This window comes from Bemisia tabaci, chromosome 10, assembly GCF_918797505.1.
Source record: "Bemisia tabaci chromosome 10, PGI_BMITA_v3".
Taxonomy (NCBI): domain Eukaryota; kingdom Metazoa; phylum Arthropoda; class Insecta; order Hemiptera; family Aleyrodidae; genus Bemisia; species Bemisia tabaci.
In genome coordinates, this window is record NC_092802.1 from 2,347,505 (window position 1) to 2,362,720 (window position 15,216).

Genomic DNA, 15,216 nt, shown 5'->3' on the forward strand with positions numbered 1-15,216 from the left:
TTCCTTTTGAGAAAATGGAAAAGCGGGATTTGACATTAAATCAGAAGGAACTGAGCGCTAACTCGTGAGCCGCGGATATATGAAAAGAGCATTGTGGAAAGGGCTCATGAGTTAAAGCGCCCTGACAACGAGCTTGTCATCGTTTTGCGTCTCGATGACGTCGCCGCTAACGTCACTGGGGCTTTGAAATCCCCATTCATTCTTAGATGGCCCGACCACTAACGAGCACATCCTATCTTCCCACTCGCACATAATTCCATTTAGCATAAATACGTCCATTTACGATTCAATTCTTAGACCGCAATTGGAACATAAGAAATTGCCAGATAATAAAAATATTTTTTTTTTTTCGAACTTTATTTATAAAAAAATGAACATAACACATGAATCCTGTCTTCTTCAGGACACCAGAGAGTAATCCGTCATGATCTACAATCACAGTTACACAGTGGCGTGGCGTGAATTTCTATATATCGATTGTTATGCCATTTAAACATATGGTTAAAAGTCGATTATTAAGGTTTTCGCTGCGAACACTCTGTTTCTCGATCATTTTCCATAGGTTTGAATAGCGTAACAATCGATACATCACAAAGCACGCCACGCCACTGCAGATACCGATCCAACTCAAAGAAAAATCCGCTTTACTAATCTTTTGCCTCAGTGGCCTAAGGTCCCTTTTCTCGTGAACGATCCCTAATATGGAGGACAATTTTTTCAAAGCAACAAAAATTATTTTCAGTCATTGACTCTTGTGTTTTCATTATTTTTCAGTTTGACCCAGCTGCCGCCCGCATAAGTGATCCGTCAAGTTCTAACCACGATGCTTAGATAGAGTTTGTGCCAATTCCTCGTTGCTGCTTATATCGAGTTACTTCAACCACACTTGATTTACGAAGTTGATGAATTCTGCACCAATTTTTTTCGTAAGTTTATTTTAGAGTTAGCGATATTTTATTCGAATCAGTTGTTTTCAAAAGGGAACCAGTTGATTTTTGCATGAGCCTTGACTTGCATAAAAGGACATGCTAACTAAGACTCATCGAAGAATGGATCTGTTCCCTTTTGAAAACAACTGATTCATTTGTGGAATATTCCTCTTTAAACGGTTCATTGGAAAAACGCACCGCGGACTATATGGAGCGATTCAATTATCCATTTTTTGACGAATTATGTAATGTTGGTCTTGTGAAGGTCAAAACTGTTGTATCGATCCGAATTCTAGATAGTTTGGGCCCAAACAGTGACCTCCGCTGTTCTTTCGTTATTGATAAAATAGAATTGCAAAAGAAGAACGAATAGAAAAAGAAACCGATCATGTAATTCAGCCCCCCAAAAAACTAGCCTCTTGCTGGGGTGATTTTAGTAGTTTAGGAGATCCGTTTTTTTCAGTGACAAATTGTATACACTTTAGCTTCATTTTTGTAATAGGTATTTTTTACGGAAAATAAAAGTAAAAGTGTACTGAAAAAAGGGGGAAAAAACCCGGCAATTTATCCGCCTATGATTAGAGTGATACTTCCTTTCATCTTTCGTTTCTACATTTCAATAACTGACCACGACTGAGACTGAGACCACGTGTCTCCATTCGCGTTGTTGCAGACTCCTGCCTGTGTCACACTATCAAAGCTAGTCATCAAAATATCAAGATCAGGTGTTGTGATTGGCTAATTCGATGTCTTGGACCAATCACAGCACTTGGCCGTGACATTTTGATGGAGTATTTTGATAGTGTGACAAAGGCTTTCCTGTCATACTTCATTTTTTCATTGGAAAACTAGACAGCTTAATGTCTTCGATTTTACTCCTCTATTAGCAGAGTATTCCGTAGAAATTTCAAGGTAAATAGTTGACTTGTTTCTCTCTAGAAAAATAAAATAGGAGCAGAGATGTTGAAGTACAGCAATGGAGATGCGCGATTTCGCACTTCAGCCGCCGATTTATCATTGCAGCTCTGTCTGATCTATTTAACAAGGTGGAGAAATGGTACTGGGTCCACACCATTTCGCGGGAAAATCAAAGCCAAGAAGTTCCAAAAATTATAATCAGAGTCAAAAATAAAGTTTTTTTTAACTCTAATGAGTACCAGTATTAAACTGAAGGGGGGGGGGGGTAGGGTTAAATTTTTTTTATTTTTGACTCTAATTATAATTTTTGGAACTTCTTAGCTTTGATTTCCCCGCGAAATGGTGTGGACCCAGCATTATCTCTCCACCATGTTACATACAGTATTCTGGCCAATTCTTAGTGTTTTCTTTTTCTCGTGTGATCTATTAATTTAGTTTGTTACTTCCACTTGAACTCCAATGAGCCTTTGAGAAATCGCATACACGGAATAGCCCTGGTAGCTGGGCTAACAAACCGTCTGACAACGTATGTTCTACAGAAAATCTAATGACCAGTTCTAGAAGCGTAGTACTGGCTACCAGATTTCCTAGAGGTATACACGAGATTTAAGATTAACACTATGAGAAGTCTATTGCTGGCTACAATATTTCCTCAACCAGCGTGTACAACCAAACTGTCTAGGAGCCACCAGCAGGTTTCTTATCCACGTAGACCGTGTTACAAGTTTACAGAGATTTCATAATACAGAGTCACATGTGTAATTCTGCGTTATTGTTGATGTTCTTTAGGTGAGGACGATCTACATTTAGGGCTCTCTGGAAGCGATTAGAGTGTTGTTTGTCCACATCCAGCAATATCGTGGCTTAAAGGCGCTTTTGATGGTCATTAGTGCAATCTGGACGGGACGGAATCTATGGATCCAACAAATGTCCTTGCTGACAACTCCCACCCCCCCCCCCCCCCCGTTCTCGAATCATATAACAATGGCAAAGTATACTCATTCCCTTGAATCCATTGACAACTACTACATTAAAAGTGAAAACTTTGTTGTCCGGCACCGTAAAGTTCACACTCGGAAGATTTTGTGTCTAAATATTTAAATTCATACGTAAATTTTTGCAGTACGTAATTAATATGCGTAATATAATATACGTACTTTTCAAATCAAATTTGACGTTTCTCCTTTTCAAATCCGAAATCGAATTTCAACGATACTCAGACTGTTTGACTGTACCAAAGTTTAGAATTTTAAACCGTCTTTGTATTCAAAAGACTTTACCGTAACTGATTCTTTTCTTTTTTGAGTTTAAGCCTTGCTCAAACTCAACCCTGTATTATTGTCTGTGATATTATTATTCTACATATAAAATATTTCATTGGTAAATTTCTAAAATTTTAATTTTTTATCTCTTAATTTATTTCTGTCATGCATGCGTATGCTGCCTAACCAGGAGAATAATATGTTGATAATTCTTTTTATCTGACAAAATATTTTATCAGTTTCTCTCGTCAAGACGAAATACAATAAAATTGTCATCATTTAAATTATTCGCTTATTATTTTATATTCACTTCAACTTGATTCTATTAAATAAGTGGCCACAAAACGCTTCTCTTCGAGTGATTATCTAAGCATTAAAGTAAACCTCGTCAAAGATCCCAAAAATTGGTAACTTTCAACTTTCTTAGCTAGTTACGTTCACTTCTTATTTTAAACTCTCAGAATACCTACTGGTTTTTCTGTCGTGTTTGTAACATATGGGACCAATTCACTGAGTACCAAGTATCTGAAACAGGAATTAACCACCTAAGGAACGAGAATATTGTTATCATTACTGTAAGCTCTCTAAGGCCCTAAATTTTCCTTTTTTATCACAATTTGTTCTAACATTCTACTGGGCTGATTTCCATAATTTTTGCCGTTATCGATAGGTCCCTAGATGATCTCGATGTATGACTTAGAATTTTTTATATTACATAATAGAAGTTTGAATGGAGAGATTGCATGTGTGAGGAATTTGCGATTTGACTGTTGATTCTTACGTAAAAGTTCGCGAGGAACACGATGGCGCCACTGGTTTCCTCTGAAATCAACTCCCAAGCTCAAAAAAGCTCTCAAATGAGGCCAAAATGGAGGGGATATCCCACGCTATCCTGAGAGTCCACCTCTACATCAATACAAACTCTCTATGCAAAAGATATGGAGCAAATATTTTGTCAGGATTGCCACTTTATTTGAGGGCTCTAAAACTGAAAACATGGCATCCCTGCTAATATATTTGCTCCCTATCTTTGCAAGGAGAGTTTGTCTTGAGGTAGGAGTGGACTCTCAGGATAGCGTGGGATGTCTCCTCCATTTTGGCCTCAACTTGAGAGTTTTTTTGAGCTTGAGAGTTGATTTCAGAGAAAACCAGTGGCACCATCGTGCTTCTCGCGAATTTCTACAGACGAATCAACAGTCAAATCGCAAATTCCTCACACACGCAACATCTCCATTCTCCCACGTAAATAATGTGATTGTTTATTTTTTGTCACAGATCATCATGAAGATCTACCGAACCAATTTTCGTGATTTTTGAGTCTATCAGGGACAGTAGTCCCCAGATGAGCCTGTTATATTTAGATTAACTAATAAGGGAGAGGGGCAAAAAGCGGGTCTCATATACTGCCGTGCCAAGGAAAAACGCTGTATGAACCTTAAGGCGTTGCCAAATTTACTTTGACAAAACACGAATTTCCTGGTAAACTTATGAATATTTTCTTCCCAATTTTTCAAATAATTTCGTTCGCTACTTCACCTAAATTCCTGAAAGTCTCAAGGAAAAATATTCATAAATTTCCTCAAAAATAAACATTTTATCAAAGGAAATTTGGCAACTCTCGAATGTTCATGCGGCGTTCTTACTTAGCACGGCAGTATAGAACCCTCTGGGTGCTGGGGAGTGATTGATTCTTGGATTAAAATAACCTGATGCACACATTTTCAGAAATGGACCACCAGACAAGGTACGAATTTCAGCATTCTTTGAAGTTTACTTGAAATAATGAGTACATGGACCGCGTTTAGCTGAGAGAAACCAAACCGCATCAGCTATTAACGACTGGGCAATGTAATTTTTTACGAGAAAAAGATGGTGCGGATTTCTTTGAAAATTTTAGGGAATTTGCTTCGTAAGGTACAGAAAATTTACTGAATTTTGCAAAAAAATCCGCACAATTGTTCCACCTAAATAAGTCCACGTAAACTGGCCAATTAAATTTGGCAATAAGCTGAATTGGCATTTTCTTTAGTTTTATTAATACACATTGAAAACAAATTAATATCCCTTGATGTGGCTTGGTTCCTTTCTGCTTGACGCGGTCCATATGAAGATAGAGCACGGTAGATAGCTGAAACTTTGTAATGCAAAGACTGAAAGTACCCAGATTAGATTTGACTTTATCTTATCTGTGATTGACTCCAATTCTGCACGAACTCATCGAGTCCTCAAAGAATCTCTCCAAAACCGGCGCGATTGTGGCACGTGCGTTTCCTCGACAGAAAACGAAATAATCAATGAAAAATGTTCGCGATCCGTGGAATAGAAATAATAATAAAATGTAAAATTTCAATGTAAAAGTGTCCGAGTAAGCGGTGTTTTCACTACTGCAAGGATTTAAAAAAAAATTGAGTGTATCCGGTGGACTCTAACTCATCGAACGTACAAAAACCTGGCTAGTCACTTCATTTTTGCGTTACAGAGTCTCAAAAATTGACATCCCTATCTCAGAGCTGCGAGAAATGGTAAAATAGTGAACTAATGTTACGTGAATTGTACATTAAATGGACTAATGAAACCCTTTTACGACACAGAATCAAAATATCTTTGCATTATTAAGCCTTCGAGAATGACTGAACTTCGAAGATTTTGGGATTTTCAAGGAAATAAGACGCTTTAACTCAGCATTTTTTAGTTATATTAATAGACATTGAAAAAAAATTAATATCCCTTGAATGCAATTAGAGTAACCTACAAATACATTTTAAAACGCAAGATAATGACAAACATAACTGGTTCATCACTCTCCAGGTGGTCTGACAATCCTCGGAAGGAACATGAATATCTCTCTGCAGAAATTATGTCACGTGAGTAAAATTCGTCCGATCTGATACAGATCGAATCGCCAAGTCTTGTGAGTAAACACCGACTATTTCGCACACTGTCTCCCCGCACAAATAATTGATATCAAATAAAGTGGTTTGACCATGGATCGAAAAGAAATAGAAACTCAGAACAAATGGAATGTAAAGAATGTGCGCTCTAAATAAAGGAGGCAAATACGACAAATTAACAATTTCATTCAAGCCCAAGTAGCATATGGTCCATTTTTTGACTAGCATTAATTTAGATTTTTTCTATTTTCTAGACAGAAAAATAAAATAGGAAGAAAATGGATGTATAAAATAGAAGTAAGAAAATTGTTAAAAAACTTCTATTCTCTGTCTAAGTTCCGAACACTAAATACAAGGAAAACAGACAATTATGTTGTCTGTATTCTGTGTTTTTTCTATCTGTTTTCTGAATTTTAAATTTCTAAGAAATAGATAGAGAAAATATCCAATTTTTCTCCACATTCCATCAGGTTTTTGGATATTTTTTCTTAAGGAAATAGCCCTATCAATTTTCTAGACGGAAAATAGATTCATTTTACAGACAAGAAATAGACCTATTTCTTTTCGTAAATAGTGACACTCACTGGAAATTTTCTGCCTACTTTCCATAATGCTACCTGCTTTCCGTTATTTTCAAAATTATTCACATTAATTTTTTTCCCATAAAATATTTTCATTTTGCTACTCGGGAGACTGAAAAATCACAGTTAGTTCATAAAAAATGGCGGCCGATCCACAGAGAAATAAGTCCTCCACTGCCGCCGCCGAATGGGAAGAGTTCAAGGCCAAACTCCGCTCGATGACACCCGAAGAACGCCTGGAGAAAATCCTCCACCTCTGTTTCTCCGGGAACCTGGAGGCGGCGAAGATATTCCTCCACATCGGTCTCCACGAATCCATGCAAGGGGCAAGGAAACAGATATACAACGCCAGGCTGGAGGTAATCAAGTTCATACTGAGCCCCGCCTTCAGGGTCTTACTCTCTCCACGCAGCAGCTTCGTCTACGACTTGAAGATCACCGCTGATCCGAAGCAAAGTTCCCCATTCCCTGGAATGTTGAGCGTGGGTGAATTCCGTCCACGCGGTCGGTTAGCTAACCCGTTGATACTCGCTCAAGGGTTTTTCCTGAAGGGTAAAGAGGCGTACGGGGTCGGCGGCGAAAACTTTTTGTCGATCGGTGCCTTCTCGATCCCGGGCCAATTCGTGATGATCCAGATACCCGTCAACGAGAAGGAAGACATCGAGCTTCGGTTCCTCGACCGCAAGGACAAACCCCGGGGCAAACCCGTAGCGGTGGGAGATCTGGGGGCGTTGATGCTGGTCAACGCTGATGAGCAGGATAAAAGGACGATCGAGTTCTTGCTGAAGCACGTCGACGACGCCCACGTTCAAGTTGCCGAGCCGCTGCTGTACGTTGCCGCCAAGATGGGAGAGGTGAAGATCGTCAAGTCTCTTCTGGTAAGATAAATGTTACTTTTAAAGGCCCGGCTGTACTATACATGTATGTACACGATTATATTTTTCGTTCGATTCATGTCGATCGAATTCAGACTACCTATCATACTATTTTTTTTAACTTATGAGCAATTCGCCTTCTGCTGCGTCTGCAGCAATTCGACTGTGAAAGTCGGCAATCACATAACTCGTTTGCGGTGTCTGAAAATCTCCGCCTCTACGTCATTTTTTTAAAGGAGAACAAATTGACATTATTTCTTGAAGTTTTTGCAGAATTTTCTTCGCATTGAGAAGAAAAATCATGACAGTTTTAAAGAATTGCCGTTGAGTAGTTTTCCATTTAAAAAATAAAGTATGACAGGAAGTCTGCGACGTCGCAAACCGAGTTATGTGATTGCCGACTTGCACCGTCGAATTGTTGTTATGAATACGTTGTGCGTGCTGATTTCAGCTCATTACTTAGTTGACTCTCCGAGGGCGTTTTATGTGCGAAAGCAATTCGCCTTCACTTGCTTCTACAGCAATTGTTGTTACGAATATGTTGTGCGTGCTGATTTCAGTTCATTACATACTTGACTCTCTGAAGGCGTTTAATGTGGGCAAGTAGAGCAATCTGACGGAGAACGAACGAAGTGGGGATTGAGCGATTCATTCAATCTCACTTCTGATGTTCTCCAACAGGGTGCTCTACTTTCGCACATTGAACGCCTTCAGACAGTCAAGTATGTAATGAGCTGAGATCAACGCGCACAACATATTCGCAACAACGATTGCTGCGGACGCAGTTGAAGGCGACCGCCGACAGCCGCAATAGCCGGGCTTTACACTTTATCGCCTGGCTGTTGCTTTTTCGCTATCGATTATAAAAGGCTATAAGAGATTGTGTAGAAATTCGTGTACTTTGGAAATCATTAAGTTTGATGCGGAACCACCTTAATATTTACAAAACACACATTAAATTTTCCTTTAATACATATTTTTTTCATCAATTAAAACGAGAATAATCAAAACAGGATGTGCAAACATTTCAAAATCATGAGTTGAATAACGCTGACTCCGCCAGATTAAATAGTAGAGCCTAACACAAAGCGGAGCGGCGACGCACTGGCGCCTACAAACCTAACGGGGATACTTTACGCATTGCGCAACGCGTGAAGTATCCCTGTTAGGTTTGTAGGCGCCAATGCGCGTTCCGCGCTGGCTGCCGCGGCGCTTGAAGCACTTATTTCACACCAGAGGTATTGCACAGTATTTTACGAAACTGAAGGCGCTCTAATATATTGGGAATGACAGGCATCCATCAAAAGTACGGAGCTTTCCTCGCAAAATAAATCAAGATACTACGGCCCAAAAAGAGAGCAGTAGTCCAAAAACTCACTAAGTCCTAGCATCCGTAATTAGTGACGTTTAGCATACACTTTATCGCCTGGCTGCGAGTTGCTTAGTCGCCATCGGCTTTAAAAGGCCATAAGAAATTGTATAGCCGGCTACAGAAGCTATTGGAAATCTTACAGCCGGCCGGAGGTCTATGGTATTTTGGAACACAGATTCTACTGCCAATCTTTACCAGGGCAATTACAAGGGAGCAACAGTTATTACTCTTTTTTCGGCTGTGGACCTACTGACATGGTGGATGATGAGCTTCGGGCGACGTTATGAGCCAAACAAGTCTCCCAAACTCCGACTTATTATGGCTCGATCGTTTACGAAATGCAACTGCCAACACGTTGTTAAACATCAACCATATAGGTAAGTCAACAGTTAATTGTTGAGGTCCCGAAAGTAAAAGCTAGTAGTAGTAAAAGTAGCCGAGGTACGATTTGATGGTATCTTGTCTCTGGTCTAGACGAGCGTCTAGCAAGCAGGTGTTGTACACAGCCGTGATAGCGAAGAGAGCCGTAAGTGCAAAAATGAAGTTCTGAGAAAACGGGCTCAGAAGCTTCTGACAAGAACATTTTATTTAAAGAAGCCTCCGTTCTTTGTGAAATTGCCACTAATCGTCCGGAAGACTCCTAGAAATCGTATGGATGATTAAAAATCGACTGATTTTATTTCCATTACATAAAAAGGGTGTTTTTCATTTTCATGTCAGGTTATTGTTAGGCAAGACAGCCGTAAGTGCTATCTTCTACATGCTTTCGCTGTTGCGTTTTGGACGCACAACAAACACATTTTCAGGTTAGAAATTGGCAGAAGAGGGCGGCACTTTACTGGAAAGCACTGTTTTCATTGGCTCTCATGCACCTACGGCTGTCTTGAAAAAAACTATGTCATTTTTTTGTGCAATTACGGATTTTTCATACGTTTCGTTTTCATTAAAGTAGGGTGAATTTTGCTGTTTTAGTTGTCTCCGTAATTTCATCTAAAAGAGTTGAGACGAATTTTGAAGAAAACTTGATTTCGAAAATTTTGCACTTACGGCTCTCTTCGCTATCACGGCAGCCTTGTAAGGGCAGCCTTGACAGAAGACACAGGGATTATGGAACGATCCCATTGGTTGAAATGGGTTGTTCTCATAGACTAAGTAGAACATGATGGACTTACTACACGGAGAAAAAAACTTCGTGCGTGGGACCCGAAGTTTAGGTCATATGGATCTCTGAAGTTTCCGGATTGAGCATCTGAACACTTAAGGTCTAGCTACCGAAGTTCAGGTCAGACATCTGAAACTTCAGTTCTTACATCTGGAGTACTTCAGCTCTTACGTCTGAAGTACTTCAGATGTGAGATCCGAAGTTTTTCGGATGTGAAACCCGAAGTACTTCAGATGTAAGAACTGAAGTTTCAGATGTCTGATCTGAACTTCGGCAGCTAGACCTTAAGTGTTCAGATGGTCAATCCGAAAACTTCTGAGATTCATATGACCTAAACTTCGGGTCCCACGCACGAAGTTTTTTTCTCCGTGTATAGGGTCTCTCGTGGGTTGCCGTTAGTTGGTCTATACTACTTACCTCCTATGTTCATTGCGACCACCCGCTTCCACCTATAGGATACTTTCATATCCCTTTTGTCTTCTTCGCCGGTAGCTTCTTCTCTCGATTTCAACAATCAACTTGCTGACAGCATTACTCTCAATCCAACAGGAAAACGGCGTCACGGCTGACGTCCGCGATGGCGAGGATCATTTGGCGCCTCTGCACCTGGCGACGCACATAAAGGCCGAGATGCTGCTCGACATACTGATCCACCACGGAGCAGACGTGAACTGCAAGGACAAATACAACAGGACGCCACTCCACTACGCTGCCACGATCGGGTGGACGAGAGGAGTGGAAATCCTGCTGGAGAATGGAGCTACGGTGAACGTGGCGGACACTTTCGAAGAAACGACACCTTTGGACACCGCGTTGGACGGCGTGTATTTCGGGGTCGCGGACCTCTTGATTCGACACGGCGCCAAAGTAAAAAAAGAAAGGTTTAAGAAGTATTTAAGGTTCGCTGCGGAGAAAGGAGACACGCAGCTTGTGAAACTGCTCCTAAGCACCGACTCGATCGACACGACAGGAAAAGCAGAGCGCAAGACAAAGAAGAGAGAGGGAGCGAAAAGAAGTCAGGGCGATCTTAAGGAGTCAAACCAGGGCAAGTGCTCCGATCTGGGAGACAGCAAGGATGGAGTACCTAAAGTCGGTGTTTTGGGGATCAAAAGTGAGGCTTGTTCCGACAGCAGTCAAAATGATACTGGGGAGCCACATCAAAACGACTGCGCTAGTTTGGATGCGAACTGTCTGGATAACTGCAAAATGAGTGGGGCCGATAATGAACCCAGTCCGCGAAGCGCAGGTTCTGGTAGCATTGAAAGTGCGCAAGACGAGGAGAGTGAATTCTTCGGTGGGGATGAAGGAGGCTCCCTGAACCATCAACGCGTCGAATACGATGAAGATGAACTTTTCGGGAGGGATGAAGGAGGCTCAGGAGGCTCCCTTAACCATCAACGCGTCGAATACGATGAAGATGAACTATTTGGGAGGGATGAAGGAGGCTCCCTGCACCAACGCGTGGAATACGATGAAGATGAACTTTTCGGTAGGGATGAAGAAGGCTCCTTGGACCATCAACGCGTCGAATACGATGAAGATGAACTTTTTGGTAGGGATGAAGGCGGCTCCTCAAACTCTCAAAGCGCGCAAGATGAAGAGAATCGACACCTCCGCGGGGATGACGAAGGCTCCTCGAACTTCCAAAACGTTCGATACGAAGAAGCCAGCGAGAAGTTTGATCCTGACGACCTAGTCTTTGATCAAGACCTAGGTTTTGATATCGACGACATCTTCGACCCTGATAACAGGTACATTTCCGACTCGGAGAGTCCAAAAGTCAAAGATGAAGTCCGCGACGATGGAGGAATATCGGAGGCGCTGCTGCTCGCGTCCAGAGGGGGCCACACGGACACCGTCCGACTCCTCTTGGAACACGGCGCGAACGCCAACCACATCGAGCCTCCGTGGAGCACGACGGCGCTCCACAACGCGGTCGCCGGGGGCCACAAAGAGGTCATCGAGCTCCTCCTGAACCGCGGCGCAGATCCCGAGATCCTCGAACTAAAATTCTTCTCGGCCCTCACGATAGCCGCCCTCCGCGAACGATTCACAACGGATCGACCAGAGTTGACTCCCGGCGACCATGTCCAGATCATCGACCTTCTTCTCTCACACGGCGCCGATATCAATAGCCTCGGCGGCGCTTCGGACCGAGGCCCCCGACCATCCAGCGACGTTTTGGGCGACACCTTCTACTGCGCGTACTCACATTTGGCGCTGATGATCGCCTTGGAACTGGGGTTCCTCGTCGACCCCGCTTCCATCCGCCGCCTACGATACACGGTCCGATATCGTGAGGAGCACCGCCAGGTGAGAGACCACGAGTACGGCCCGAAGAACATCCTGGGGCGATATCTAGTCAAGTTGCAATCGGCCGGACTCCTGCCTTTCCCGCTTCTGAACGACGGCTCGAAGGAGGCGGAACATTTGAAGGAGCTCATCGAGGGTGTAGAGGCAGTCTTCCCTGATTTTCGGGCGGAGTGCGAGACGACGGTCGCGAAGATGAAGCGTCTCGTTCCGGGCGGTGGTTTTACGTACCTGGACTTGTTGTCCAAGTCCCCAGATCAGCTGGCTACGCTGTCCCGCAACGAGGAACTGGTCGATTCTGCGATGGGCACCATTGTGAAAGAGTTCCCGCTGTATTGGCTTCTTCTGGAGGGTCGTCTGAACAGAGGAGCGGCCCGGCGGCGCTGGGTGGATGCTGCGGGCCAAATCTGTCACCGGATGTTCAATTGGGTCCTACGGATGCCCTATGACACTAAGCAGCCTGAGAAGAAGGAGAAGGTACCCTATGAGGTGGTGGAACGGATAGTGAGGTGCCTAACCGATCGAGACTTGAGGTATTTTGTGATTGGGCATGAGAATGACCCTTCGTGGCAACGATTGGCGGTTCTTATTGATGCGGATTTGGCGAAGGATGGCTTATCGCACGATTAGGCTATTCTATCGACAATGTGTGCCTTTGAAAACCTCTCACACTGAAAAATAATCAACTTTTCAGCTAAACTCCTCGCTGGTTTTGGCGCCAGTTATAGAGGTATAATATTTCTGCTCTTTAATTATTTCGACGTAACTGACTAAGATTCTTGCGAGAAAGTAGAGAATATCTGCTGACAGTGAAGGGAAAATTATCCAAACTTTTATGAAATGCAAAAAGTAGGATTTTATGAAAAGTTATTGCGGTTTTTACATAATTTCTTTTCTGGATGCATTTTCGGAGAAAATGTGAAAATATATAAAGAAATCATCTTTAATTACTGTAAATTTTCTGTTATTAAGAGAGAGAAGCAACGTAGTTGTTTTGCATGAAATCCATACAAATTGACCAGAAAGAAGATAACAGCTTGTCTTAATTCTCGTGATTCAATTTACATCATGTGGTATCATAAAATAAAATATACCATTTTATGCATCATACATTTTTGTCTGTTTGCCTTTCCATCGTCTGCCATGCCCGTCGCAGAAAAAGAAGTACATGATAGAAAAATAAAACATGAATTATAAATTCGACTGATCTGAGCAAAATTGTTGGCAAGAACTATATACTGAACTCAACAGGACCCCCTAATTCGTCGCCCTCGGACGATATGGACGTATTTCTGTCAAACGAAACTATGTGCATTAAGACATGAGCCCTGAGATCCATAATAATACATGCATAACAGGGCTTACGTCATAATGCACATAGCTCAATTTGACAGAAATACGTCCATATAAAGGACGTATCTCGATTTCCACGTGAATCCTGTTGTTCGAAAAATTTCCATGCTTTCCAGGGTTCATGCAGGGTGTCTACTATGACAGGCTGGCCAAAAATCAGTACTTTTACAGTACTTTTTCCAGTCCATTCCCAAGAAATTCAGTACCTCCTCATAAGAGAAATTCAGTAATTTTTCAGTGCCTCCAACTGACGAAATTCGAAAATTTTCAAAAATTTGAATTTCTCACTCGAGTTGCGACGAAAGTGACAAAAATTCCAGGCCTTCTCGCAAAATTCCGCACTTTTTCAGTACGTCGAGACCGCTTTTAAAAAAACAGTACTATATGCGGACTTTCCGGAAATTCCGGACCCTGCTCATGTGAAAAAATAGATACGCCCGACCAAAGACATTGAATAGAGCGCCCGACACGTCAGAGAAACGACAAGTCGTGAAAAATATGAGAAAGAAAAACATCCCTGACTAGGCTGTTATATTAGGAAATAATAATCCTCTTTAATAGTCTAACGAAGGCTTGATAACCAGACGCCTCTATCAGTAGAATTTGAACTGGAAGCAAATTCCTAGAGATAAATATATTTTTTTCCAAAAAAAAATGTGACTCTTTAAACACGTACAAACGCAAGTTTTACGTGCTTTGTACGCTGAAGCTCTAAAAATTCAGTAGTAACATATAGAAAAGCCTTAGCATCTCCTAGAAAAGGTCCGATCATGTCAAAATATAGGTGTAGCATAGTTATATTTTTGCGATCCATCTTCCTCCGTTTACTCTTGGTGTTGAAACCCGAGACAAAAAGTGATTTCATGAACATCCCAAGGAACATTCAAAAAGAGAGTACCTCTGACTTATCTCAATGGAGAATTTGCAGGTTTCTAAACTTTGATGAATTTCGTATTTTAATGTGAAAGACCTTGGATGAACCCCTACTTCTTCTTTGTGTATACATTTCAATAATCAGCCAGCAGAAACGATGCCATCACTAATTATCAGTTCAATATTCCGAAGACGAAAGCATCGATATTGCATTTGCGGGACTGCTTAGGGTACGAAGTTTTTCGCACGGTTAAGAAGAATAAAAAAAGAAATAAACTACCGCACGTCGATTAAAGAGTGCAGTGGCCCAAAACCATAAATTAGTAGGCACTTTTGAATCGACCATACGTTTGCTAAACGAATATATTACACGTAATCATTTTAACTTCAATTTAAAAATGCTACTCACTTGGCAGCTGGAATAAGGGATTGAAGAGGTTTTATTCTTACCTGCGAACAAACAATAAACACATATTTATCAATTAAAAAAAGATTCAACTCATGCTAGACGAAAAAGAAAATTCAAAGATTTTCAAAAAGTTAAAAAAGTCCTGAGTGGTTGATGGTTTCATTCATGCATTTTTCTGAAAGAAAGAAAGTCAGTGGCAAAAATATTGAAAGTGGCAAATCATTTTTATCCTTCGGAAAGATCCATTTTCAAAGTTATACTGCTGAATTTTTCTCGCGGTC

General features: G+C 41.5%; 2 protein-coding genes across 2 annotated transcripts in view; one reads left to right on the forward strand and one right to left on the reverse strand.

Annotated features, from left to right (window-relative positions):
• The window catches only part of LOC109035108 (uncharacterized), a 28,717-nt gene extending 15,303 nt beyond the window's left edge, over positions 1-13,414 (forward strand). The window contains exons 6-7 of the mRNA XM_072305011.1: positions 6,720-7,459; positions 10,540-13,414. Of these exons, the coding sequence (XP_072161112.1) occupies positions 6,720-7,459; positions 10,540-12,930 (3,131 nt within the window). The 3' untranslated portion in view covers positions 12,931-13,414. The remainder of the gene's footprint in view (positions 1-6,719; positions 7,460-10,539) is intronic.
• The window catches only part of SP2353 (EGF like, fibronectin type III and laminin G domains protein pikachurin), a 458,909-nt gene that overhangs the window by 35,393 nt on the left and 408,300 nt on the right, over positions 1-15,216 (reverse strand). The gene's annotated exons all lie outside the window — the stretch shown is intronic.